This window comes from Pollachius pollachius (assembly GCF_949987615.1).
Source record: "Pollachius pollachius genome assembly, chromosome: 5".
NCBI lineage: Eukaryota > Metazoa > Chordata > Actinopteri > Gadiformes > Gadidae > Pollachius > Pollachius pollachius.
In genome coordinates, this window is record NC_136938.1 from 25,512,423 (window position 1) to 25,539,437 (window position 27,015).

General features: G+C 49.7%; 1 protein-coding gene across 2 annotated transcripts in view; it reads left to right on the forward strand.

The window, feature by feature from the left end:
• The window catches only part of crtc3 (CREB regulated transcription coactivator 3), a 34,439-nt gene extending 16,708 nt beyond the window's left edge, over window positions 1–17,731 (forward strand). For both annotated transcript variants that reach the window (XM_079736435.1, XM_079736436.1), the window contains 10 exons: window positions 692–798; window positions 4,729–4,767; window positions 5,047–5,129; window positions 5,960–6,009; window positions 7,577–7,797; window positions 8,840–9,108; window positions 12,002–12,430; window positions 12,566–12,646; window positions 14,196–14,424; window positions 14,925–17,731. In XM_079736435.1, the coding sequence (XP_079592561.1) occupies window positions 692–798; window positions 4,729–4,767; window positions 5,047–5,129; window positions 5,960–6,009; window positions 7,577–7,797; window positions 8,840–9,108; window positions 12,002–12,430; window positions 12,566–12,646; window positions 14,196–14,424; window positions 14,925–15,130 (1,714 nt within the window). In that variant the 3' untranslated portion in view covers window positions 15,131–17,731. The remainder of the gene's footprint in view (window positions 1–691; window positions 799–4,728; window positions 4,768–5,046; window positions 5,130–5,959; window positions 6,010–7,576; window positions 7,798–8,839; window positions 9,109–12,001; window positions 12,431–12,565; window positions 12,647–14,195; window positions 14,425–14,924) is intronic.
• Window positions 17,732–27,015: the final 9,284 nt, after the last annotated feature.

The window sequence follows — 27,015 nt, forward strand, 5'->3', positions numbered from 1 at the left end:
GGCGTCTGATTAACAGGTCATTATGGAATGTGATATCGGTACAAATTACTGACATTTCCATGTCTAACAAAGTAAACTGACTCATGCATAACCTTCATTAGAAGCTGTTTGTAATTATCATGACAAGTAGGCTTTAAATAATTATATACCGGAGTTCGGCACATATTTCACACCGCCTAATTTAATTGTGTGAAATCTTCAGTATAATACCTTTTTTAAAAAAAATGATATCACCTGCATTATAACAGCAATTAGCCTGTCAAACAGTTGATTGATAATGAACAAAAAAGCTGAAATCATTAAAATATGCCCCAGAAGAACATTGTAGAGATCTGTGGGTCTCATTTTTTTGTGAGACAGCCTACTCCATGTTTTATACATGATTGCAGCAAAAGGCCACAAAATATAAGTGTGAAAAATGTATAATACTTGTGCATTACATTGCTAGATTTCCAAGTGTCTGGCGAGTACTTTGTCAAGGCACTCTGTGTGCACTTCAAAATGTGTTCACCAGGCCTCGTGCCGCCTGCAGGTGGAACAAGTTCTGTGTGTGGGTAGAAAACACAATGCTGACGCCATTGACCTTCTGGTCTTAGAGCCATCTTTTTGGCCTCCGTCCGAAAACACGTTGCATAATCTTGTTGTTGTTCCTCCTCCTCCTCTTCCTCCTGGTCCTCCTCCTCCTCCTCAGGACCAACTCGGACTCGGCCCTCCACACGAGCGTCATGAACCCCAACCCCCAGGACCCCTTCGGCATGGGCCAGCAGATGGGACGAGGGCCGCCCCAGCGCCCCAACGGTGAGTCCGACTCCGACCTCGCTGGAGGTCTCACGTTCACCTTAAAACAGAAACGCCCAGCATCCACCAACACAACACAACGCAAATGCACCGACTCAAGCACATTCAGAGGTCCCCTGTGCAGTGGGCTCCTTGTTAAGGCGGGGAATGCTCAAGGGTTCTCCAGGAGGGGGAAGGAGACGGAGGAACAACCAGGGAGCTTGTGCAGCCCAATTGCATTCACTTGCTTGAGTAAATTAAGCAATCGAGGGGCTCTCTTGTATATGTTAATAAGGCTTCATCTGGCCAGAGTTTGAGCGGAGGCATTTGTCTTCTCTGTAGAAACATGGTGTGCCAAATCTTAATTTGCCACCAACAGACCTCCCCTTCAAATTGTTTTAATCGCTGCATATTTAGGGCTGCTGAGGCTTCTGTGGGTGCTCCACTACTTCCTCAGGCATACAATGCAAAACCCAGCAGAGCAAGCGTTGTTTTGCACACTCAGTATGCACACTGGGTGCTGAGTCGCTCGCAGCTGCAAAAACCACCAGATTCTGGAGGTGTGCTTCAACAATGTTTTCGCATTCATTAAAAAAACATTATTACAAATAAGGTGATCTTATTGGCGTTAACTAGTGGGTTCAAATAATGCAACTTGTGATTGGCATGCATTAATGAGTAACATGAAGGGATGTTCCCAGCATTAACGTATTGAAAATGCTTAAAACCTATTTTTTCCTTTGCAACACCATAACAAAAATGGTTCTTGCCCAAATTGTTTTCTTTCACCAAAGCAAAGGTGCCACGAAAAAAACCCGGCTTCAATACCAGAGCCCATTGAAGCCCTAAAGTGCAAGTAGCCCTGCAGTAGTTAAAACCTAGGTGAGTGTCTGCCTGAACAATATAATGAGCACCATGGGAGGGAGAGGCCCTCTAGAACTCTCCAAGCCCACGGTGGACCTGGCACCACCCACCCACCGGCTACAGCAGAGTGTTCCCCCTGTCGCAGGGACCGAGCCACATTCACATACACGTGGCCCGGAGGCTCAGAGGACGGGTGTCGGAAGTCAACAGGAAACCAATTCGGTCGCGCTGAATAACCGCTGCCGCACTCCAACGCCCCGCCACTGGGGCCACAACGCCGCCCCGCCGCCTAGCCAACACAATACTTTATGAGTTGTTTGTGTTTCTCTTCCCTCCGTCACTCATTAACAGAGTCCACTGAGCACGGCTCCCCCGGCCGGGCTGGGCTGTTGTACGGTAGCGGGATCATCAAGGCCGATCCACACACATTGGCTGTCCTCCCGTAATCCGCCCAGATCAACCGAGTCATTGATGGCGATTCAAACCGCCAGGATCAGTGATCTGATTGGGGCTGTATTGCTCTGTCTACAGCCACGAGTTACTCTGTTAAAGTCCTGCATTCGGTTGGGTCTTTACCTTTGTCTGTTTGGCGTATGTTATGTCCTTTCCCCGTCTCCTACCCCCTCCCCCTTTTTATTTCTGCTCCTGTTTTTTGGATTGGGGGCGGGGGGGTGGACGTTGTTTGGCACCTTTTTTATCAGATGGCGTAGCTGACGAGGCATGAAGCGATGCTCGGGCTCTCTCCTCAGCCTACTGGATTACAACTCTCTTTGTTTAGCCAACACGTTTGAACAGGATATTGGCTTAAGACCCAGGCCAAGTGTGAGTTTGAAGTACAAACAGAGAGCGCTGCCGCGGCCCGGTGCCTACGGGCCCTCGAGCCCTCGCGACGCTTTCCCCCGGGCTCACCGTAGCCCTACAGGGGGGCGTGGCCGCCTACAAGCGCCCGCCACTCGTGAGCATGCGTGTGTGGGTGTGAGGAACCGTCAGGTCCTCCATGATCTGTGGAGGCCCCCCTCCTCAGCCCTGTAAATCTTGTAATGGCAGCCATGTTGGGATGGGGGTCAGTGGAACAGTGCGAGGTCACAGCAGGCCCCTTTAGTCAGACTATGGCTGGTTGTGGGCCACCCATGGAGAGCTGCATGGGTTGGGTAGGTGTGGTCTGCTCATAAAAGGTATTGTTTAGCTCTGGAGGGTGGGTTGAGTATACACTGCAGGGGCACTTCTGTTGCTTTCGACATGCGCTGTAAATCAAATTACCTTTGTAAAATACTTTTAAAAATGTGCATATTCATACCCGTTGTTCAGGTTGTGATTGCCCTCTGTTATGTCATTTGTGTGTTACACAAACAACATTACCTCACCGCACACCGTATGAATTAAGTCTTCGCTTCCACATATTGAACACCAAAGAATGCACGCAATCACATCAGTCAGAATCGGGCAGCAGACCAAAGGCACACTGGGGGAGGAAGAGGAGGAGCAGGAGGTGGGAGCCCTGGGGGGCTTGTCAACACCTATCGGATCTCACGAATCAGCCTCCCCCAACCTGAAGTTTGATGGCAGACAATCAAAAATTCAGGAGAAAGGGGCAGCTCTTTCGTTAGGTCCGTGTTTGTTTCGACCAATCGTGTTGCCGGAAGCAGTGGTAGTATGCGCGTGATTGGTTACAGCGAACAGCTTTGTCTACTTGGGCAAATCATTTTCTCCGTCTCCTTAACGAAGGCGAGACGCCCCCCCCCCCCCCCTTCGGTTTCTCCGGCCCGGTCTCTGTGCCGTTCCCCCCCCCCCCCTTAACCATAGCAGGACTGCCGGATCCCATATTAGCACGTGTCAGGATACTCAGATGGCTGTGTGTGTGGCTAAGCCCCCAGCTGATTAATTCAACACCCGGCCAGGACTGACAGCGATGAGTCACCGACACGTCCGAGTATAAACCGTGCATTAGCCCGGCCGCTCAGGTGCTCCTCCTCCAAGGCTTTATTTATGTGTGCGTTGCGGGGTGTGTGTTTTCCACCACCCCGTGACGGCGAGGAGGCCTGCGGGCCATTGTTCTGTTGGTAAACCGCGGCGCCCGCAGGTGTTTTGTGTTGTACACACCTCGCTACGCCCAGTAGGCGGTCGATTGCTAGAACGCAGCGGGGCCATTTGAACCTCCGAGTTGTCCCAGGTCCGTCGCTCAGCCCGCCCCTGCCCCTGCTACAACCAGACCGCATCAGACTAGAGTGCCCTTCTAATACTTCAGACTATTGGTTCATGGTTCCACCGGCAGCTCTCTCATTCTGTCTCATCTCTCTCAATGTGCAATTTCACCAGAATTGCATGGGCAATTTGGGCAAAAAACACTTATCACATTGTTTATGGAAAAGCGGCTTATAGATAAAAATAGATAGATAGATGTAGTGAAACAGTCACTGAGTGTACCAGAGATCAAAAGACACACACATAGCTGCTGTTCTGTTCAACTGAATTAGTTATCTACACTGATGAAACCCGCGAACGGACGAGGACTTGAATGACCCTCACAGAGGCAGAGAGGCCACGAGAGCGAGGGGGGGAGAGAGTATATTGAGCTGACAGCAGTCGATTGGACCAGAGCGCCGCTGCCAGGCTAGACTCAGCGTGAGGGGAGGATGGGAGTAAAAGTCTGGGCCTCCTTGAGCGCACAAAGAGAAAGACGCTCTTTGTGGCACGAGAAACAACGGCCTTCTCTTTGTACTTTTTCCCCCCAGACCATCCCACCCTCCTCCTCCTCCTCCTCCTCCTCCTCCACCCCCTCAAAAACACCCGCAAACCTCCCTCCCTTCCCTGCTCAATCCCTCTATATCTCTTTCTTGTCTCCCTACTCGGTGAGCTGAGTATTATGGTGACGCCAGAAGGAAGCACAGCTGTTGTGTTTTACCAAGCAGTATGCAGTACGCATTCATGACCACATGTTTTCAGTCTTATTTCCCTGCCGGGCAATGTTTTGTTATGTCTTCAACCGAGACAGATGGTTGATTTCCGGTTGTCTTCCACTAATTCACTGCTCTTCTGTCTTCCTCTGTCTCCCTTCTGTCCCCTGGATGATGTGGTCCTGGACTGCAGCCGGTGGGAATGAGGCGGAGGTCGACGGCACTGGAGATGGTGAGTCGCGAGCTCCCCCAGGATCTGTGTCATAACAACAGCTCTCCCGCTCTGTATCTCTATACATGTCTCTGTCTCTCTGTCTTTCTCTCTCTCTGCGTCTCTCTCTGTCACTCTCCCTCTGTGTCTCCGTCTCTCTGTCCCTGGTCTACCATGACACCGCGATACCGGCCTAGCCTAATCTATACATCCTCGACTCACTGTCTGATACCCTCATGATGACCTCCCCTGCCGGTCCTGTATGGTTTATCGGCGTGTGTGTGTGTTTCCTGTCTGCAGTTTTCTCCTTTCCCTCCCTGTCTAATGAGGAGGGTCTGCTAGGCGTCAGCAAGCCCCTGCCAAAGCAGCTGTGGGAGGCCAAGGTGAGGCCATCTGCATTTAGAACATTTAGGACATTTAGCAGACGTACATTTGTCAGAAGAGGAAGAAACAATATATCGCTGAAGATACAGTAAGGATGTTCAAAAATTGTTAGGTTAACCCCTTCCCTGTATACAAAAAAGATAGCTAGGATGAGATGCCACACAACGCTAAGTACTATTTTAAGTGCCAGGACGTACAACGTACAATAAGTGCGTACATTAAGAGCCAGGATGCACAGCATACAATAAGTGCGAAAGAGGGGTGGGTAGGCTATGCAGAGTCTAGGTGAGATCTGAACAAGTGAGTTTTCAGTCTTTTGCTGAAGCTGGTGAGCGGCTCGCAAAAGACCACCGGGCGGTCTCACCCAGGTCCGGCGTTCAGCTCTCCAACGGCGTCAGAATAGCTGGGCGGCTTTGGTGGCTCTTTCCTCCTCTTTAAAAGGGGTTAACTGCGAGCGTTGCACAGTACACGGAGGCGGCTGATGAAAACGAATGGCCCTGAATACAATTCCCTTGTTTACCCTCCGCCTCAGGCTGGCAATGACAGTGAGCCTAACGAGTCACTTTAGGTAACAAACTGGGAACGGGGTTCTAGGTTATTGTCACAGTTAGCTTATTACAGTTGCAGGAGAAGGCTAAATTTGGACATGGGTTCGCTTTGGTTTGTTAACACAAACTTGTAAATATTTACTCTTTCAAAATACATTCATCTTAATATCAAGGCAATGAATCATAGGAATTTACTTGTTTTCACACAAAGGGCATGTAAATACTTAGCAATATCCAGCAAAGTAACCATTCCCTCCGTGATGAAACTGTGTGTTTTCTAGGTCCAGTCCCTGGCTTCTCGACCTAAATCCTGTGAAGTGCCTGGAATCAAGTAAGTGTTCGTGTGAATCCGCAGCTATAGTTCTGTGCATTACATGTAAGCTGTTTAGGGGCCAAGCCTTAAGGTCATTGTCGGAGCATTGGGAGTATTATGGAGTGTGTTTACACATGGGGGTCTTAATGGGGCTGTGCCTTTTATTAGTGGAGCCCTCAATCCACTCAAAATAGGGTGCAGGTGATCTCTCCATGCCGTCCTTGGGACGCGCCGCATGACAACGCCAACGATGCCGACCTACAAACGATCCCGTGTTCTACATAGCCACGTGACACCCTGTTTCCTCTCCGAGCGTCCGTCCAGGCCCCCCGCATTCCCGTCGGGAACGAAGTGCACCGTCGGCGTACCGGCGTTCTGTCCCCACTAAGGACGTGCCCTGTTTATCCCCACTGCTTACTCAAAAAGAGGAGCATATCTCTGCTAAGAGGCTTACGCTGATCTCTCCCGGCGGCGTGTAGCGCGGCGTCAATGAGGACCAAACAGAGGGGAGGCTTATAAAAATAGAAATTAGAAGGGATTGCGTTCACGGGAGGACACAGCGGTGGGCTGGGCCTGCCTCCTCCGTGTGCGTCCCAACAGAAGGAGCCCGGTGAGGTGTTTTTGTTATGAGGTGGCCAACGTTTACACCGCATATTGTTGTGTTGATCTCTGTGTGGGCAGGAGCTGGTTGGGGGACGGCGGGGCGGTGAGTCACGGCTCTGCAGCTGGCCCCGTCTCTCACTGGGTCACCGGCGTACCGACAGCAGGGGAAACTAGAGAACAGACATACTACACAGGAGGAGGAGGGATTGTGTCCGGCTGGAAGGGGGGCAGAGAGCGAGAGAGGAAGGGGCAGAGAGTGGGGGAAAGGTCTTGCAGGGGGTTTGTAGCAGAGAAAGCTTGAGACACTCCGGAAGTCTCCGCCGTCTCAATTCATTAGGCATAACAACCACGGCGGACAAATGCTTTCTCTCAAGTGTCAGTAGGCGGTTCTTGGAAAACGCAGTTGCCGGAGTGCTGCAACGTTGCAAGTCACGACAGCTTCTGTTTATATTTGCGGTTATTTTCCTTTTTCTTTGGAATGGATGTCCTGAAAATCCCAATGTGTGGTAGACTGATTCACTTCCTGTGCGGCAGTAGACCTGCGGAATGTTCACAGTAGATGCCAGCTGTTCTGTCAAGGTGCCCAGGCCGCTCTCCACACGTTTTACTCACTGCCTCCTTCTTTAATTCTGTGTTTTTTTCATTATTTCACTGTTGATCTCTCTTGTTCCCTCTCTCGCTCTTCTCTTGTTCACCCTTTCTTTCTTTCTTTCTTTCTTTCTTTCTTTCATACTTTCTTTGATTCTTTCCTTTCTCCCTCCTTTCTCTTTAATTTTTTTCTTTCTTTTTTTTTTCTTTCTTTCTTTTTCTCTTTCTTTATCATTTCCTTTCTTTCTTTCTTTCTTAAAATGTATTTTAACTCTCGCTCTCTCTTGTCCCCTCTCTCTCTCTTGTCCCCTCTCTCTCTCTTGTCCCCTCTCTCTCTCTCTCTCTCCCTCTCTCTCTCTCCGTCTGTCTTCCTGTCTTCCTGTCCTCCCCCCAGTATATTCCCCTCTCCGGAGCAGAACCCGGGCCTGTCCCACTACCAGGGCTCGCTCAGCCAGGGCGGCTCGCTTCCCGACCTCACCAACCTGCACTTCCCCTCGCCGCTGTCCACGCCGCTGGACCCCGAAGACAACGGCGGCTACCCCAACCTCAGCGGGGGCAGCAGCACGGGCAACCTGCCCGCCGCCATGATGCACTTGGGTATCGGCAACACGCAGGGTGGGTGGAGCCTCGCTGTGGCCGCGCCTTCCCTGGATGAACGCCAGGGTAGTAGTGTTTAGGCCCTGCTGTGTCCCGCCGGGTCTGTGTCCTCACTATATCGTGCGTGCATGCGTGCGTGCGTGCGTGCGTGTGTGTGTGTGTGAAGATGTGTGTGTGCGCTCAAGTGGTGAGATTAAACCGATTCGTGAAAGGTCATTGGTGCTTCGGCTAATAGTTATACAGGGCGTATAACAGTATAGAGATGTGAAAAGCTTATTTCATATTCAAATGACGTCAATAAAGAAACAAGCGCCCGGGGGAGCCTGGTGGTTTTGGGGGTCCCCTTGTGGTCATGTGCAAGGCCATGCGGACTGAAAGATCTCTCCGTCTCCTTCCTCCCCACTTTGAACTGTGCGATCGCATCCTCCTCTGCTCCATCTGTCTTTTCTGTGTGTGTGTGAGTGTGTGAGAGTGTGAGTGTGTGTGTGTGTGTGTGTGTGTGTGCGCGCATGTGGTGCCTGTGTTGGAGCGGTTGGCAAGCTTATAAGTTGAGCCACAGTTCAGTTTGGCGGGGGACCAGAGCAACTGCGAGCGAGGGGAACTCTGACACTCGTTCTCGATCGCTACAATCAGCCCTCTTTCTTTCCCTCTGTTTCTGTGTCCTCCTCTCCCTCCGCTCTCCCTCTGTCAAACACACACAGACTCACACACAATCATTTCTTGTTTTCCCCGGGTGGGTGGGGTGGGGTGGGTTGGCCCAGTGAAAAGGGGGTAGGGGAATGCTGGAGAGAGTTCTGGAAAAATCAAGTCGCCGACTGAATCAGTGCTTCCAATGCCTTCTCTGTTTGGGGCTCGGACCAGCGTATCTGCTGGATCTTCCGGAGCAGTGTCCCCTCCCATTAAATCCTACATGCCCACTGACGTTCTGTTTGAACAGGCTTTCTCTGTGCGACCCCCATTCTCCCCCGTCGCCCCAAGCAACGGGCTCCCCCCCCGGCCCAGACTCTCCTCTCCCCCCTCAAACTCTCTTGTGCCCCCCCCTCCCCCCTCTCCGGCGCAGGTCTGTCCTCGTCTCTGAGCAACCCGTCCATCCAGGCCTCCCTCAGCACCTCCCAGATGCACATGTCCCTCAGCAACCCCTCCATCCACTCGTCGCTGCGGATGGCCGCGCTGCCCAACCCCCCGCCGCCGGCCGGGCTCAGCAGCTCGCCGCGCCGCCGCCCTGCCCCCATCAGCCCCCTGACGCTGTCGCCCGGCGCCGAGCAGCGCCGGGGCCTGGCCAAGCAGCTGTCGCCCACCATGTCGCCCTCGCTGTCTCCCATCACCCAGGTGAGTGCCACCATGTAGCCCTCGCTGTCTCTCCCATCACCCAGGTGAGTGCCACCATGTCGCCCTCGCTGTCTCCCCCATCACCCAGGTAAGTGCCACCATGTCGCCCTCGCTGTCTCCCATCACCCAGGTGAGTGCCACCATGTCGCCCTCGCTGTCTCCCCCATCACCCAGGTGAGTGCCACCATGTCGCCCTCGCTGTCTCCCCCATCACCCAGGTGAGTGCCACCATGTCGCCCTCGCTGTCTCCCCCATCACCCAGGTGAGTGCCACCATGTCGCCCTCGCTGTCTCCCCCATCACCCAGGTGAGTGCCACCATGTCGCCCTCGCTGTCTCCCCCATCACCCAGGTAAGTGCCACCATGTCGCCCTCGCTGTCTCCCCCATCACCCAGGTAAGTGCCACCATGTCGCCCTCGCTGTCTCCCATCACCCAGGTGAGTGCCACCATGTCGCCCTCGCTGTCTCCCCCATCACCCAGGTGAGTGCCACCATGTCGCCCTCGCTGTCTCCCCCATCACCCAGGTGAGTGCCACCATGTCGCCCTCGCTGTCTCCCCCATCACCCAAGTGAGTGCCACCATGTCGCCCTCGCTGTCTCCCCCATCACCCAGGTGAGTGCCACCATGTCGCCCTCGCTGTCTCCCCCATCACCCAGGTGAGTGCCACCATGTCGCCCTCGCTGTCTCCCCCATCACCCAGGTGAGTGCCACCATGTCGCCCTCGCTGTCTCCCCCATCACCCAGGTGAGTGCCACCATGTCGCCCTTGCTGTCTCCCCCATCACCCAGGTGAGTGCCACCATGTCGCCCTCGCTGTCTCCCCCATCACCCAGGTAAGTGCCACCATGTCGCCCTCGCTGTCTCCCATCACCCAGGTGAGTGCCACCATGTCGCCCTCGCTGTCTCCCCCATCACCCAGGTGAGTGCCACCATGTCGCCCTCGCTGTCTCCCCCATCACCCAGGTGAGTGCCACCATGTCGCCCTCGCTGTCTCCCCCATCACCCAAGTGAGTGCCACCATGTCGCCCTCGCTGTCTCCCCCATCACCCAGGTGAGCGCTTACGGGCCTCGTTCGCCCCCGTTGTCGGGCAGTTCTGGGGCTGTCCCGGTACATATTAGGGCTGGGTGATTAATTGAATTTTGACCGCGATTTCGATTTTTGCGTCGCTAACCCTAACGATCACAAAACTAATATAATCGAGTTTTTGATATTTCTTTTTTTTTTTTATTAAATGTTTTATAGAAAGTGAAGAACAGCTAGATACATATCTGTACATTATTTTAGATTTCAACATTTTCTATTTGACCATTTTGTGCATATTTTTAAGGCAACATTTCTAAGTTCTCAGTTACAAAGTGTTCTTTGGGAGGGACATGCTGAATAAATACATCACGTTTTCAAACTCAAAAATAATCGTGATCTCAATATTGACCAAAATAATCGTGATTATGATTTTTTCCATAATCGAGCAGCCCCAGTACGTATACTCCCCCACTACTTCTCACTCCCACCCTCTGGTAGGAGGTATAGAAGTATAAGATGCAAAAAGGCCTGTTTCAGCAGAAGCCTAATCCCCTCAGCCATCCCATTACTCAACAAAGCAAAACCCCACAGATAATGTATGTAACATTGTATGCACCCCAACCCCAGTTGAAGTCTGTTGTCATCAATGTCACATGTATAAATGTCTTTAATGTTTGTTCTTTATGTGCCTATGACGAGAAATGAAGATGAGAAATGCTGGAAGGAAGCTGTGGAAAATAATTTCCCATAGGAGACAACTAATAAACAAACTAACTAACACAATCTCAACCTTCAGATATTAGTCTGCTTTCCCGACGGCTATCCGAATATTCAGTGAAGGAAAATGAATTAAAATAAATTGACTTCCATCTGTAAACGTAGCACATAGAGACCAATGCTGCAGTATCGAGTTTTATCAAATGATCGTTTGCAAACAGTTTTGAAAAACGTTCGCACCAGAACTACTGCTGTTTACCCGGTGATCCATCACCATGAAATGTACAACATTTCTGCCAGTCATGTTTACAAAATAACCAACACGTTTTATACGTAGGTAGAGCTCGCCGGTGTATTTTGGACTCGTTTGAACTGAAATAGCTGCAGAATTGTTTTGATTATTCAAACCTTTCCAAAACTGTAAACGTCCAGCTGGCTCGGGGGGGAATGGCCTGCGCATCCACCCACCGGACGGCAGCGTTCAAAGTGCTAACGTGATACACTAACGACACAAAGCGCCCCTACACGTGTATTCTATCACTTGTAAAGTGAGTGCGTGCGGACGCTGGGACTGAGCCATCCTCCACACACACCAAGAGGCTCACAGCTGTCGGGTTCAGCGCGCTGACGTTTTTTGGTTTTTATCGTGCCTCCCGCATGGGATAATTATCCTGTAATGAACTGTTTCCATTAGTGCCTCGCAGCCACAGCGGGCTCCAGTGTTCTTTAGGAGATCGCTGTTTCCATGGTTACCGCCTCCTGATCTTTTAAAGTAGACGCACGGTGCTGTCTGTCCTACTTTCAGCAAAGCAAAGTCGGGAGGAAGTTGTCATGGCGCGTTTTGACAACGCGCACGCCACTCCCTGCCGGTTTACCACACGGCGGACGGCTATACTTTGTTGCTGTCATCAGGGCAGTTCTTTCGTGCTCTTTAATAGCACGTTAGCCTATTGAATACTTAAGCCCAACGTATGTATCCATAAACCTTCAGTTATGTAGTCTTTATGGAGGACATTGTGTCCATGTGGACGTCACTAACCTTGGCTAGGCGGTCCAAACGGCTGACGGCACGTGAGAGGCTCTCCGCAGACAGTTTGTTTTGTCCTCCTCCTAACTGCCCCCCCCACTTCCCTCCGCACCCTGTCCTGCTCAGGGGGTTGCCTTGGACACCAGCGGCATGCCCATGGAGCCGCCGCCGCCCTACCCGCTCTATCAGCAGTCCCAGCATGCACTGGGCCAGGGGCAGCCCCGACACCAGCAACACCAGCAGCAGCACCATCAACAACAGCTGCACCACCACCACCACCAGCAGCAGCAGCAGCAACAACAACAACAACAACAACAACTCCAACAACAGCAGCACCAACAACAACTTCAACATCATCAACACCACCAACAGCAACAGCACCATCAACAACAACAGCAGCAGCAGCAGCACCAACAGCAGCAGCACCAACAACAACAGCAGCAGCACCAACAGCAGCAGCACCAACAACAACAGCAGCAGCACCAACAGCAGCAGCAGCAGCAGCAGCCGTCCTCCCCCATCAACAACATTCCCCTGGAATTCACCGGCAGCCCGGTTAGTATTGAGCCTATTGACCGTGTCTGGGCCCGGCTGTCTCCCGCCGTGTCTGTGTCCTCACCATGGCCTTTGCCCCGGTGTTTGATGTGCATCGTCCTTCCCATTGATTAGTGTGTGTCTGTGTTTTAACAGCAAAACCTGGCATCGTTCTTCAGCGATCCCTTTCTGGAGCAGCAGTTCTCTAGCCGTCAAGAAAAAGCTCTGTCGTACCAGGTACCGAATCATTTCCCTCTCTCTCTCTCACACCCTCTCACCAGGGATTCCCGTGGCACTTACCCAACAGGCTGACGCGTGTTTCAGTCGGCTATAGCGGATTGCATCAGGCGCTCCACAGATGACCCCTTCTAGGCTTTGTTAAGAGTCTTATGTCATGTGTGGTTAATGAACCCAAATGTGTACAGAATAATAAAGAAAGAGAGAACGAAAGGAAGAAATAATAAAGCCTAAGAATAACAATAATCGAGTGCTGCTTGCAGCAGCCACCTTATTAGTGTACAAGTGTAGAGGTTAAGTGTACAAGACAAGACCGAGATCATTTGAACCAACATGGGGGGATGGTTGGGGTCTTGCAGAGAGAGTGGTGGTTCCCCGCCCGGATAGGGTTTCACCTGGTCGGTTCCCAGAGGAAGGCTCACTAATGAAGGAGTGACGGTGGATGAAAGCACCGCAGAGCCGCCCCGCTGACCATCAATGGCCTTCGCCGGCCGGAACCGCCCCGGTCTTTAGATCAAACACAGCCCCCCTCTGAAACACTGCTGGCCCCACAAACTAATTAATCAGTTCATTAATCAGTTCAGTCAGCTAATGTTCATTAGCTGACTGATAAAGGCTGCTGATGGCATCAGATCTGTTCACGATACACCAAATATCCATGTTTTGAATCATAAAATGTGTCAAGGTTAACACATCAAGAAAAGTTTGTTAAGCTTTTAAAAAATATAAGCATGGTTTTGCACTAAAGCACTATAATGTGCATTTTGTTGTGCCTTTTTATAAAGAATTTTTTTTTTTTTTTTATCTTTTCATAAGTTCTGTCAAACTGAAAACTCAGTTTGGACCACGAATAAAGACAGAAATCCAGCACTTTACATTTTCCCGTTTATTTTGTATTTATAGTTAGACATAAATCGTGATATATCGTTATAGGATTGTCGGACATTATATTGATTATCGTAATATTATTATTACACTGTGAATCCCACTCCTAATAAATAAATAAATATAATATGATTCTTTCTGTCTGTCTGTCTGTCTCTCTCTCTCTCTCTCTCTCTCTTCCTCTCTCTCTCTCTCGCTCTCTGTCTCTCTGTCTCTCTCTCTCTCTCCCCCTCGCTCTCTCTGTCTCTCTCTCGCTCTCTGTCTCTCTTTCTGTCTCTCTCTCTCCCCCTCGCTCTCTCTGTCTCTCTCTCGCTCTCGGTCTCTCTCCCTCTCTGTCTCTCTCCTCCTTTCTCTCTCTGCCCCTCTCTCTCCCCCTCTGCCTCTCTGTCTCTCTCTCTTCCCCTCTCTCTCTTTCTCTCTCTCTCTCTCCCCCTCTCTGTCTCTCTCCTCCTCTCTCTCTCTGCCCCTCTCTCTCCCCCTCTCTCTCTCTGCCTCTCTCTCTCTCTTCCCCTCTCTCTCTCTCTCTCTCTCTCTGCCTCTCTGTCTCTCTCCCCCCCTCTCTCTCTCTCTCCCCCCCTCTCTCCCTCTCTGTCTCTCTCCTCTCTCTCTCTCTGCCTCTCTCTCTCTCTCTCTCTCTCTCTCTCTCTCTCTCCCCCTCTCTCAGTCTCTCTCTCCCTCTCAGTTCGAGCAGTACAGTCTCCTGGAGAGCGTGCTGAACTCGGCAACGGGGGGCTCCTGCTTCGACCCCTCGCCGGCCCCCTCAGGTCTCTACTGTCCCCAGGGGGCCCACTCGGTAGCCGGTAGCCGCGGCAACCTGCACGACCCCCTCAACATGAGGTCCAACATGCTCTACTCCAACTGCGCCGGAGGCGTGCCCAACATCATCCTCACTGGTGCGTGTGACAGGAAGTGTGTGGGCATGCTTTTCACCATCCGCCACTTTTGCAGAAAACTGCAATTGATTACAATTGAAAAAAAAAATCCTATTTAAAAAAATAAATAAATTAAAAAAAAAAAAAAAACTAAATGAAAACATGAGCGCGGCATGCGCCTCAGGAGGTAGAGTGTGTTGGCTTGTAACCGGAAGGTTGCTAGGCCGATCCCCGGCTCCTCCTAGCCGAGTGCCGAAGTGTCCCTGAGCGAGAAACCTCACCCTGACTGCTCCCGAACGAGCCGGCTGTCGCCCTGCACAGTCGACACCGCCGTCGGCGTGTGAAAGTGTGCGCGGATGTGTGACTGTTAGGCAGTATTGTAAAGCGCTTTGAGTGGCCACGGCTTAGAAAAGCGCCGTCGTGTCAATGCAGTCCGTTTGCCATGAGTGGGGGTGTAACTTTGGCGAGCGGGGTCCTTTCTTGCGCAGGCGGTACTGACGGCTTCCTGTCTCTGTCTGCAGACGAGTCCAGCGCCAGCCTGTCCAAGGACATCAGCAGCGCCCTGTCGGCCATGCCCGAGTGCTTCGACTCGGAGTCGGGTTTCCCCCTGGAGGACGAACTGCGCATCGAGCCCCTGAGCCTCGACGGTCTGAGCATGCTCAGTAACCCCGACATGGTACTGCCCGACCCCTCCGTGGAGGACACCTTCCGCAGCGACAGACTCTGAGCGGGAACGTGCCACGGAAAGGCTTTTACATGAACAGACCCTCTCTTTCTCTGTTTCTCTTTCTTTGTGTCTCACTTTCACTCTCACCCTTGTTCAGCTCGCACACATATCAAAGGCTCACGGAAGGTTTTGTGTAACACGTGCACACAGACGTGCGCTACATAGAATGTACAAATCTAAATATGCATGCGGACAATCTCCATCATTCGCACCACTGGATCACACACACACACACACACACTCACACACACAGCCACTAAAGACTCAACAAATGTGAAAAGCGTGTGATGTGCATGCGCACACTGCATTTTAAGCGTGCATGCTTGCACACAAGTCATTTTTCTGGGGGTCGCAAGATACGTATGCAGTTTACATATTCTCGATGCAAAACCTTTCCCCGCTCTCTCGCTCGCCTGCTCTGTGTGCGACTGCGTAGTGTAGCCGTAAACAGCATGTGTAAACGACGTGTCGCGTTGCTTGACCTGCGCAACAGCATACACGCAAGCGCGGCCGGGTTCAAGGGTCAGGTCCGACCGCAGCAGCTCCAACGGGCCCCTCACGCAGACCTTAACAAACACTCGCTCTGTTGACAGCATGCCGGCAGCGCCAAGCCCCCCAGCGTCTGCCGTCAGCCGCGAGAGCCATGCATGTTTTCATTGCTCGTCTGCATGCCTCTCTCGCCCCCTGCCTCTCTCTCCCTTTATCTCTCCTCCTTGCACTCACAACCACCTAGAAGCCATGACAACCGGAGCGGTTGCCATGGTAGCACACCACAGCAACCCCGGCGTGGAGGGCCTTAAGATAATGGGGGAATCCTGCGTTTGTGCCGACAGAAGGAGAGGGAGGGATAAACAGAGAGAGAGAGAGAGAGAGAGGGAGCGAGACGTAGCAGGCCACAGTGAGGGGCAGCGGTGGAGTCTCAGGCCTCCTGACCTCCGTTGGTTCGTGGAGAGGCGGTCGGCTGGGAGGGCTGAACCGGCCCGGAGGTGCGGTCGAAACAGGACCGCAGAAGGACGAGGGAACGATATCTTTGTGCGCAGAGCATTATTTTTAAATTTTGGACCTTGCCTACAGACGAATATAATATATATATACACCATAGATCTATGTACATAGCCTCAATAATTGAAGCCCGATTTCGAATGTATTTTCATCCTGCAAAAAGGGCAATTTGTTTACAAATATTTGCATAAGTATACAATACTTTTAACAATTTTGCATGAAATACAGAGGAGATGTTTGCTTGTCGGCTTGCAGCTTCAGTATGACAGTCCCCCTTCCTTTGGTTATGAATTGGCTGATCTAAAAGAGAAAAAAAACAGCACTGGGATGTACTATGACATGTCAGTCTTGTCATGGAAGTAATGTCACTTTCAATTGTGTTCATGTGTTTTTTTTTCTATCGACTTCTTTGTATTTGTATTGATTACGTAAACGAATTCCACGTATGTGCAGACTTTGTGCCGCTTGTGCTTTGGCTAATTATGTTCCTCCAGCACAGAAGTGTTTTAAAAGCTGCTGAACCAGCTTCCTAGGTCTCTCTGATCAGTCTCCATCCCCTCTCAATGGTTTTAAATCATCAACAAATCAGATTGGCTCAAAGCGCAGTCTAAGCTAACATTAAACGCACACTTTTTTTTTTTTCGTGCGGAAGAAGTCAAAACAAATCAATGCGACTGAACTTTGTGTGTGTGTGTTGAGAGAAAGAGATCAGGTGTCAAAGAGATGAAAGAATTGAAGAATCAGGGCCTATATTAGTCGGTCCTGTAGCAATGTGTTGATGTTAAGCCCATTGGGATTTCATATGGGCGCGTCTTTACTGGCCTTTCGTGGTCCCATACCATATGGAACTCTGTTATGTTACTGTCTGATTAAAAGCCATCTTGCAAGGGAACGGACGGAGGCACAACTCAAACCTGGAGCATTCGTCCCCTGAATCCGGTTATGCAACAAACAAACCTGCTGAGCAGGTTCTACTTTCATATGCAATTACATCCAAGTGTTTTGCAATCCAAGGCCATGCTGTCATCAAACAAAGGGGGGGCTGCCAACTTCTATTGTTGTTAGTCCCTGAGTGTGTGTGTGTGTTACAGTCTGGTAGGGTAGCGCAGCCTGCGATTTGGCCGGGAACACCGTATGCGAGGTTGTGAGTACAAAGTACAAATTGCTCCCTCCCTCTGCAGATGCAATGTTAAGAGTTGTTATAGCTCATGTAAAAAATGCATGACAATTGAGTGTCACAGTTCATGGTACAAAGCTGCATGGCATTTCATCGATTTACAATGGCGTTGTGTAACTCTGGCCTCTGTGAACCTGAACAGTTTCTTTCCATCGATTACAAAGTCGTGGGATAGGCCTCTCTCTCCGAAGACCACTCGTGTGAGTTCTCCTCGGTTTCTCTTGTCTTTACTTCAAGTTCTCGTGCGTCTTTCCCTCTCTGCTCCCAATCGCTGGAGGGACTGCCTTCAGCTGCCTTATACCCTGACGCGCGCACGCACACACACACACACACACACACACACACACACACACACACACACACACACACACACACACACACACACACACACACACACACACACACACACACACACACACACACCTCTACCTTTTTAATCGTGGATCCCTTACTGTGACCTATTAGCGTCCTCGCCTCTCGTTAGCATCGTTAGCTTCCTGCGCTGCCGCCTTCGCTGTCTGCGTTTCTCTCCCGTTACTTGGCCTGGATATTTTTTATTACTAATGCTAATGAATATATATTGTTATTTTTTGTCATTTTGCTGAAGGATTTTGGAGGAGGGGTGGGAGTGGGTGGGTCATTTGGTGTCTTACTCTTATTTTTTTTGTCATCTTTTTAAAATGTACAGTTGTATTATTTAAAAGAAAGTTTCTTGTCCACTTGTGTTATCTTGTTTTGTAATGTCTGGGTTTGTTTTTTTGCAAATATATAATGTAACGATCACAAAGCCTTTTGTTTGTGACACTTGTTATAGTGCTTACCTTTTTTGTTTTAATACAAATAATAAAATCCTATATTGTGTATGCGTTTTGTCAATGGGTTGAGAAACCTCAGTTGCGTTGTGTACCACCTGTATTCGCCATTAGGTGGCGCCAGCTGATATATTTTAATGTCATCTTTTCTATGCACCATTTATGCAGAGAAACTAGAATCTTCCCCAAATTATAGTTCTTTCTCCCCATTCAATTTTTGTCCATTCTTTTCAAAGAAATCCTCTTATTGCAGTTCATTGCCTGTTTTTAAAATCATTGTAAGATGTAGTGGCCGGTAATTATTTTGCAATAATGGAACTATTTTCAGAAAGCAAATATTTAGAATCATATTCATCATACATTTGACTGAAATACAACGATCAGCACTTGCTAATTTCGTTTTATCATGCTAAAAAAAAAGCAAACGCTGCTTTAAGCGTTTCTTGCAGTCACCACGTTGTGTAGTTGCTATTTTTTTCCCTCTTCTTTTCAAGTTAGATTTCCCTCCAGGAGCCAGCAGCGGTTTGCGGGACAGCAGGGCGCCTGCTGCGGGCTTCCACTGTCCTGCAGTGGGGTCCAAGTCATTCAGGGGCGCCTTGTTCATTGACGCTACATTACATTACTATCCCTTTCATTTGTTCCATAAGAATTACCTTTCAGGATAGGATTTATCAATTCTGCTGTGAACGGTGGTAAATATTTGTTTGTCCTTCACTGATGCACCTTTCCGCTATCTTCTTTCTTTAATGTCCTGCCTATTGTGTTGGCGCCATGACACCTGTCTCCAGAACCTCTGAAGCATTCCTTCTTTGGTGAACATCTCCTTTTACCTCTCTGCTTTATGACCCCCCCCACCCCCACCGTGCCTCGCTCTCTGCCTCTCGGACCAGTAAAGCTGTTATGGGGGAGTCTGTCCTTGTTTGAGCCGTGTGCCGGATTAGTGTCCAGGCAGGCCTTTCTATGTAATCCCTGTCCTCTGAGCTGTGACACCAGGCCCACCAACGCTCCCGTGTCCTGCTATAGGGCCTGCTGCAGAGTCACTCCGGGACAGCCAACCAATCCCAGGGAGATGTTGGCCTCACAGGCGAGAGACCAACGGGTATAGCAACCGCTACTACAAGGCACATGTGAGTGAGTAAGTACGCACACGCGTGCGCAGAGACACACACGCGCGTACACGCACACGCATGTAGACAATCTCATCATTAGCACACAAAAACACACACACACACGATAAATAGGTCAAAGGGCATATACAGAACCAGGAGACCATTATGACCTTCACAACCAGTAGAGGCACGGTTTCACCGTAGGGTTCGGCCCGGAGACAGGCGGACAGCATGTGTGTTCCTCGAATCCCTTGAGAGTGCGAGACCTGGAGCGCTAATCACAGCAATCAGTGGGAGGTCTGGACGGGCTCCGCGCAGTGCGAGTCCGGTTTAGTCGGGGTGCCAGCCTTGCATTCCTCCCTGAGCCGTTGGAGGGCGCGTGCATACAGGGCTGCTTTGCAGGATCAGGTCACACCTGAGTCAGACGTAGGGATTCTTCTGCCTTACTGAGACCCCAGCGTACGTCATTTCCAACTACAAGATCTCTCTCTCTCTCTCTGTATCCCTCTTGCTCTCGCGCTCTCTCCCTCTGTGACTGTCTCTCAGTATCTCTCCAAATGATATTGTATTGTCATCGTCAAATGAAACAAAGGACAAATATCTCAGATAAAGTACAACAACAAGGGGTAAAATACCTTTTTAAATATTGATTATCAGTAAGTGCTATGCAAAATAAATGTTTTTTTGTAAGGGAGTGAATGATGCAATTTCCTGGAATGGGCCAGAGAATGTCTTCATCCATTTTTTTTCTCTCTCTCTCTCTCTCTCTCTCTCTCTCTCTCTCTCTCTCTCTCTCTCTCTCTCTCTCTCTCTCTCTCCAGTCATTTCCTCTCATTTATCCCCTTGAACCCACCTCCCCCAGGCACCTTTCCCACACCCTGTGCCCCTTCTATCCCCTTAACCCCCCCCCAGTGTCTCCGCAGGCTGGAGGGCCCCTGGTCGCGGCGCGCTCGTTAGCTCGCTAGCAGGACCTCCACAGCGGGGTGAGTAAGTGCTCTGCCCCCTGAGCAACACTCGACCTCAGGGGGACATGTCGCAGCCCTCGGGGGCCCAAAGGAAGCCCTCGCCTGATGGGAAGACCAACATTGACACAACTTCACCCGCTGCTTTCTGTCCACCTGCAGTACATCCCATAATACATCATATTCATGGCACTTATTGTATTTTGTACGTCCTGGCTATTTATAATAGCACTTAGCATTGTGTAGCATCTTATCCTGGCTATCTTTGTTGTATACGGGGAATGGGTTAACCTTGAGATTGTTGGTGCTTGGCACTTGGTTCTATGAGCATCCTTACTGAACAGACAGCGATTATTGTAAGTCGCTATTGATAAAAGCGAATGCTAAACGCCCTAAATGTAAATATCGATGTTATCTCCCCGTACAATGCAGTCACTTCACTAAACCTTAAAATGACAATGCATTGGATCACAGCACAGCCCAACAATATGCCACGTTACAAGCCATCGCGATGCATTGCAACACTAACCATCCACGTGCAATACGCTGTGCTGAACTACACTCAATCTCACAGTACAGTTGTGAACACGTCCTGCAGCCAACAGTGCTCATGTTCTTTCTAAAGGTCAGTTCCTTTGTGTCCACGCTGCCTGGGAGTTAAACTCCCAGCAATTCTGGCTGTCAACAGCACATTCACAGATGGCGTGTGTGTGTGTGTGTGTGTGTGTGTGTGTGTGTGTGTGTGTGTGTGTGTCGAGGGAGGGGGGGGGGGATTGGGGGGCTGATGGTGGTCAGGTGGTTGAGATATGGACGGAAAATATAATTCTGTTTTCATCTAGATTGTACACACTGTAACATCCTGTGTGTGTCCTAATCTGAGGAGGGGTGTGTAGGTGTCTCTGTGGGGGACTCTTAATCTTGTGTTTATTTTTGTCAGCCCTCTATAAACAACTTGCACAGCATCTAAAGTCGATCCACTTGATTGTCAAATTAAAGTAATCTCAGAGAACATCAAACGTAAACATTACGGTCTCCTTGGTAACACCCCTGTGAACACACACACAGACAAACAAACACACACACCCAAATTATTTTTGAACATGGATCTTATGGATCACGAGCTAGGGGGTTGGGGGGGGGGGGGGGGGGCGGGATATAGAGAGGAGGGGCATAAATAGGCCTCTCCCACAACAGGAGCATGAAGTGCTCCCCCAAATAAACTTTATTCTCTGAACAGGGAACTATCAACAAAGTCTTTCTATGTTGGGAGGAGTTGGAGTCCTGAGTGATGAGATTCCTGGCACTGTTTAAAATCAGTTGTGGTGTTCTCAGCCCAAATAGTTACTTGTTGCATTCCTGCATGTTGGCCCACATCTGCTGGCAGCAAGCGGGTAAGAAGGTGCTTGTTCGTAAACAAGCACCTTGTTTGTTTCGTAGATGCGGAAGGGATGGAGAATGTATTTTTTACCAAACCCAGACACCTGCAGTACACACACACACACACACGCACACGCACACACACCCTGTCTTCGAAGCAGAGACACTTCGCATAAACAACTTCCCCACGGCATCATCTGTGCTGCTACCTCAGCCAATGTGAAATAAAGCAAATGTGTGTGTGCTTGCATGTGGGTTTGCGCCTGCACGGGGTATGTGTGCAGCGGAAGGAGTCCTTCAATGCAGGCTGCAGACTGCTTCTGAACCGGATTTCTAAACTGTGTTTCTCAACTGGATTTCTCAACTGGGTCCCTGAACTTTGTTTTCTGAAGTTTGTTTCTGAAGTTTGTTACTGAACTTGGTTTCTGAACTGTGAACTTGGATGTTGATATGTTAAATCAAAGTCCAGCATCACCAGATGTTCTACATACGGGCTTCCTGTTTACAGCGGGAGACGTATGGGGCAAAACTGTGCAGAGGTGAAACCAAAACACTAGCAAACTTCCTTGCAGCGCAGCCTCCGAATAACACTCCGTTTCAACGTGCGTTTGATTACACGGCACACTTTATAACTCTCTTTTTAACAAGCACCAATCCCTTGGTCGATTGGACTATTTACAGCACCGTGGCTGTACATGAATGTACATGCAGATGTGTTTTTCAGTCTTATAGCTGTGCACCAGAATAGAGTGCTATTTACTGCTGTTTCTCCACATAAGTGCATCTGTGTTCCTCAGGCACCACATCAGGGCCTTCTGTGTCAAACTCCCAGTCCCCAATAGAGTCACTCCGTGCCCAGGTTGTCTCCGGCCGCGTCCCCCTTTTTCGTCTTGACTCCAGCGACTCCCGCCTCAACCCCCTCACAGTCTCTGACCTTGGAATGCTTAAGCGCCTGTGTTTTGCAAAAAACATTTTGTTAGGGAGGATTTTGTGGGGCAGAATTTCACAGGTTGTGTAAGTCCCTCATACATTCCATGACAGCTGTAAATCGAAATAATGTGTTTGTGTCTCTCCTGCGCCTTTTAGTTGAGTAACTTCATGAACCCTGACAGGAGTCGGTCCCGTGTTGTCCCGTTTGAACGCACGTAGGGCATGTGCCACATTCATAGCTTCTCGTGACACAACACAACAAACCCACGCACGCACGCACGCACGCACGCACGCACGCACGCACGCACGCACGCACGCACGCACGCACGCACGCACGCACGCACACACACACACACACACACACACACACACACACACACACACACACACACACACACACACACACACACACACAAAGAGAATAATTTCTGTTGCCTAGGCAACACAAAAATGTTTGAGGGCAAGGCAGGAAGTGGCTCTAGGCTTTGCTGAACAAAATAATGAATTACCTGTAGCATCAGCAATATCAGGAAGTTCTCAACTTTGGCTAAGTTTACTGACTCGTGGGCGAAACAAGTTGGATGCTGTAGTTCAATTTGGAATGAGATGGGTTTTCCCACGGATAACGTCAAAGAGAATATGCTATGCAAAGGATGAACGATTTCACACAAAGGAATGACGATAGGGTAGCCTAGAGAATAAGTATTTCATAATGTCGTTTTGCTTGTATCAACAAAGCTTCTAGCTGCTCAGCAAACATGTGTTATGTTCAGCCTGTGATAAATGCCGTTTTCAAGTGTTGGTTAGCATCACTCCCCCCCCTCCTTTCAAACTACAGCACTTTCAATCTGACAAACATTCCTTCAAATACACAAAGTCGCTCTCTCCATAAACACAGACTCCCGGAGCCTGTGTATTTGTAGTTATGGACAGCTGTCTTCCATACCCCCCCGCCCCTACCTCGAAGATCCTGAAGACCCCGATAGACATCTTAAAACAACCAACTTTGCGTTTGTGTTCAGTGAAGCAGAGAGCCACAGGATGAGTGATCGCGTGAAGGAGGTCTGTGGAGTTAAAACCAAAGTAGCCGTCTGTTTGAGTGACACCCTGAGGTGCTTGTGTTTCTCACCTCGCTCCTCTTCCTCCTCTTCGTCGTTAGGAAGAGGAGGCACACACATATGCAGCCACATGCACACGGACACAAACACGTATGCACACACACACAGAGCGGACAAGGACACGCACACACAGATGCACACCAACATGCATGCATGCACACACACACGGACATGAACACGCACACACACGGACGGACACGCACGCACGCACACACACACACGCACTGTCTGGATAAGTGGTATTCAGGTAGGCTGCTTATTCTCGATTTAACTCTCTGCAGTTGGATTTGAAACAGAAGGATTGTATTTGTCATGGACCATCCGATTCCGATTTTAAAGGACAGGGAACTGGACGGCGCTAGGCAGTGGCCGTGTCTCAAAACCTGAACCGTTTACTCAAACAGATTCTTAGTTCTGTGCTTGAACCGGAGGTTCCTCTGTGTGGGTGCTATGGTCCTTTCTGGTGTTGTCTACCTGTAACCCTGACGTAAGCCCACGTTATGATTTATGTGCCCCTGTTTTATAGACAGCTAGCACATATGGGCACATAGCAAGACATGATATCACTACTGTTTCGCTCGATTTAACATACCACCGTACAGGCCTGTTTAAAACCGATGCCAAGAGTCAAGGGTGTGACAGACTCTCAGATATGTGGGACGGGGCATATACAGTACAGGACAAACTGCCAAACAATAATGTATATAGAGGCCCGGCGCTGTGTCCATCTTTCTGCACCGATAAAGACTTATCTCCTCATCTGGTGTTCCTCGTCGGTGGAGAGGAAAAACAATCGGGTTTCTCATCCCCACGGTGGCATGTTGCCAGGATGAAGAAAGGACCTGAAGACGAGCACAGCACACGCACGCACGCATGCTCACACACACACACGCACGGACACACACAACCACACACACACACACACACACACACACACACACAGGGGAGGATTGGGAGAGGAAGACTTCTGAGGGATAGCACTCAACACTGCTGCTGTGATGTCCGGGACAGAGCTGCCACCCCCCCCCCCCCCCCCCCCCTCCCGATTGAAGCCTAGCAGGCCTAGTCATCTCAGAGTACCGATTCTCATGCACACACGCATGCAGGCACACACAAACACACATACAGTTTCCTTCCGAAGGGGCTAGGTAAGATTGCCCGAGCATCTCTTACCTACAAGGACGCACACGCACACGCACACGGATACACACACACACACGCACGCACACGGATACACACACAGATTACTCCCGTCGGGGGTAAGTTAGGTGGCCTGTGCAAGCAGGTTGCATTTCTGACTTTTTCAACGCATGGATGTAATGACTGGGGTCTGGATGGCCTCGCTGCTGAGCGCTAAACCTTCAGCTGCGTGTGTGCGGTATTGATGGGAGCAGGACTGTGGAAAATGTCCTCAGCAAGCTCTAACACGTCGATAGAAAGCAGCGAGTACTTAGGTAATCATATAGGCACTCGCCGTGTTCCTGAAGCCTTTCTAATAGGATTCAGGACATGGTTCTTCCACAGCACTATGGTGTGGTGTTGGTAGTGGGCCGTGAGCTGCAATAGTCCATATTCTTATATAGTCCCTCCCCCCTGTACTACACTACGGACACTAAAAAGTGTTGCATGTTATAAAAAGTAATTTATTCTGGGTTTTATTTGTTCCGTTGCGCTGAGTTCTGTCCGTTTAGATGATCCATTGTGGAGGACAAACAGCACAGCGGCCGATATGATGGATGTTTGTTGACCCTGAGATTACAAACTAATGGGAGGACACTGTGTCTGGGTCACAGACATCTCTCTCTCTCTCTCTCTCTCTCTCTCTCTCTCTCTCTCTCTCTCTCTCTCTCTCATTCACACTCTCTCTCTCTCTCACTCGTCTTTTCTATCTCTCTAACTCACTCATTCACTCACACGCTCACTCACAAACTCTCTCTCTCTCTCTCTCTCTTTCGCTCTCTCTCTCTCGCTCGCTCTCTCTCTCTCTCTCTCTCTCTGCCTCTTTCTCTCTCATTCACACTCTCTCTCTCTCTCACTCGTCTTTTCTATCTCTCTAACTCACTCATTCACTCACATGCTCACTCACATGCTCACTCACAAACTCTCTCTCTCTCTCTCTCTCTCTCTCTCTCTCTCTCTCTCACAGACTGGAGGTGGCTCTGTAAGCCAGTGTGTGCCAACGTGTTTCCTCATCATGAGTGAGTCACAGGTACTTCATCGTTGAAGAGGAAAACTAGACCAACACATGGAGACAGTTTGACTTTTTCTGTCTTCAGAAAGATAAGCTCCTGTTTCTATTATACGAGTGATCACAATGGTACAAAATAATAATACTGAATAATAATATTCATACTAATAATTATAGGAATAAACAATATATGTACCTTGAAATACACGCACACATAAATTCACACACTAAAAATCTTCATAGGGATTTCCACTATCTACATTTGTTATTGTATTTGAAACAGCTATCACAAACCTTGACTTCCGATTTCGAACACAGGACACATTTCCAGACGGTGTGTAATGTGTGGAGAGAGAGATGCCTTACAGGACCTGCCCGTAACAAGTGGTCATAGAGTGAAGGGGGGGGGGGTGGGATTGCAGGTTTCCCTTATGAAATAGGAGTGCTGGTATGAAGTGATTAACAGAGATAGGTGCCCTGACTTGTAGCAGGAGATGATGTTTGCCTCCTGCGGGTTGGCTACGCTCAAATGGTCCAAGACACTGGATATGAGAGAGGGAGAGAGGGAGAGGGAGAGAGAGAGAGAGAGAGAGAGGGGGAGAGGGAGAGAGAGAGAGAGACACACACACACAGAGGGAGAGAGTGCCCGCGAAAAAAGGTTTATAAGTGAAGGGAGGAAAGGGTAAGGTAGGGAGTAAGGGGGAGGAAATCAGTTGGGGCAAATTTTTAAAAGAGGGCGGATAAATGTAGTGCGGTGATGTATGATAAGGCCTGAGTGAGACAGGGTAGGGGTGTTGCTGTTATGAATGATATTTCCTCTCATCCGACTGCATGTCTACCTAAACGCCGAAAAAAAACAAAAAAAAACACACATTCGATATTCAGGATCTCCGTTTGGCTGCGGAGGAGCTGGGTTCACATCTCCCTCTGAAGGGATGCCTTACAGTTGTGTAGCATCTACAGTAGCTGCTATCTTTGCTTTACACGGGGAATGGGTTAGCCTAGTGACTGTAATACTTGCACTTGGTTCTATGAACATCTTTACTGTACCGACAGCGATATATTGTTTCACTTCTTAGGACAAATGTACTTATTGTAACAAATGCACTTATTGTAAGTCGCTTTGGATAAAAGCGTCTGCTAAATGCCCTAAATGTAAATGTAAATGAAGGCGCTCTGATTTGTAAGGCGAAATGGAAGTGGGCGTGTC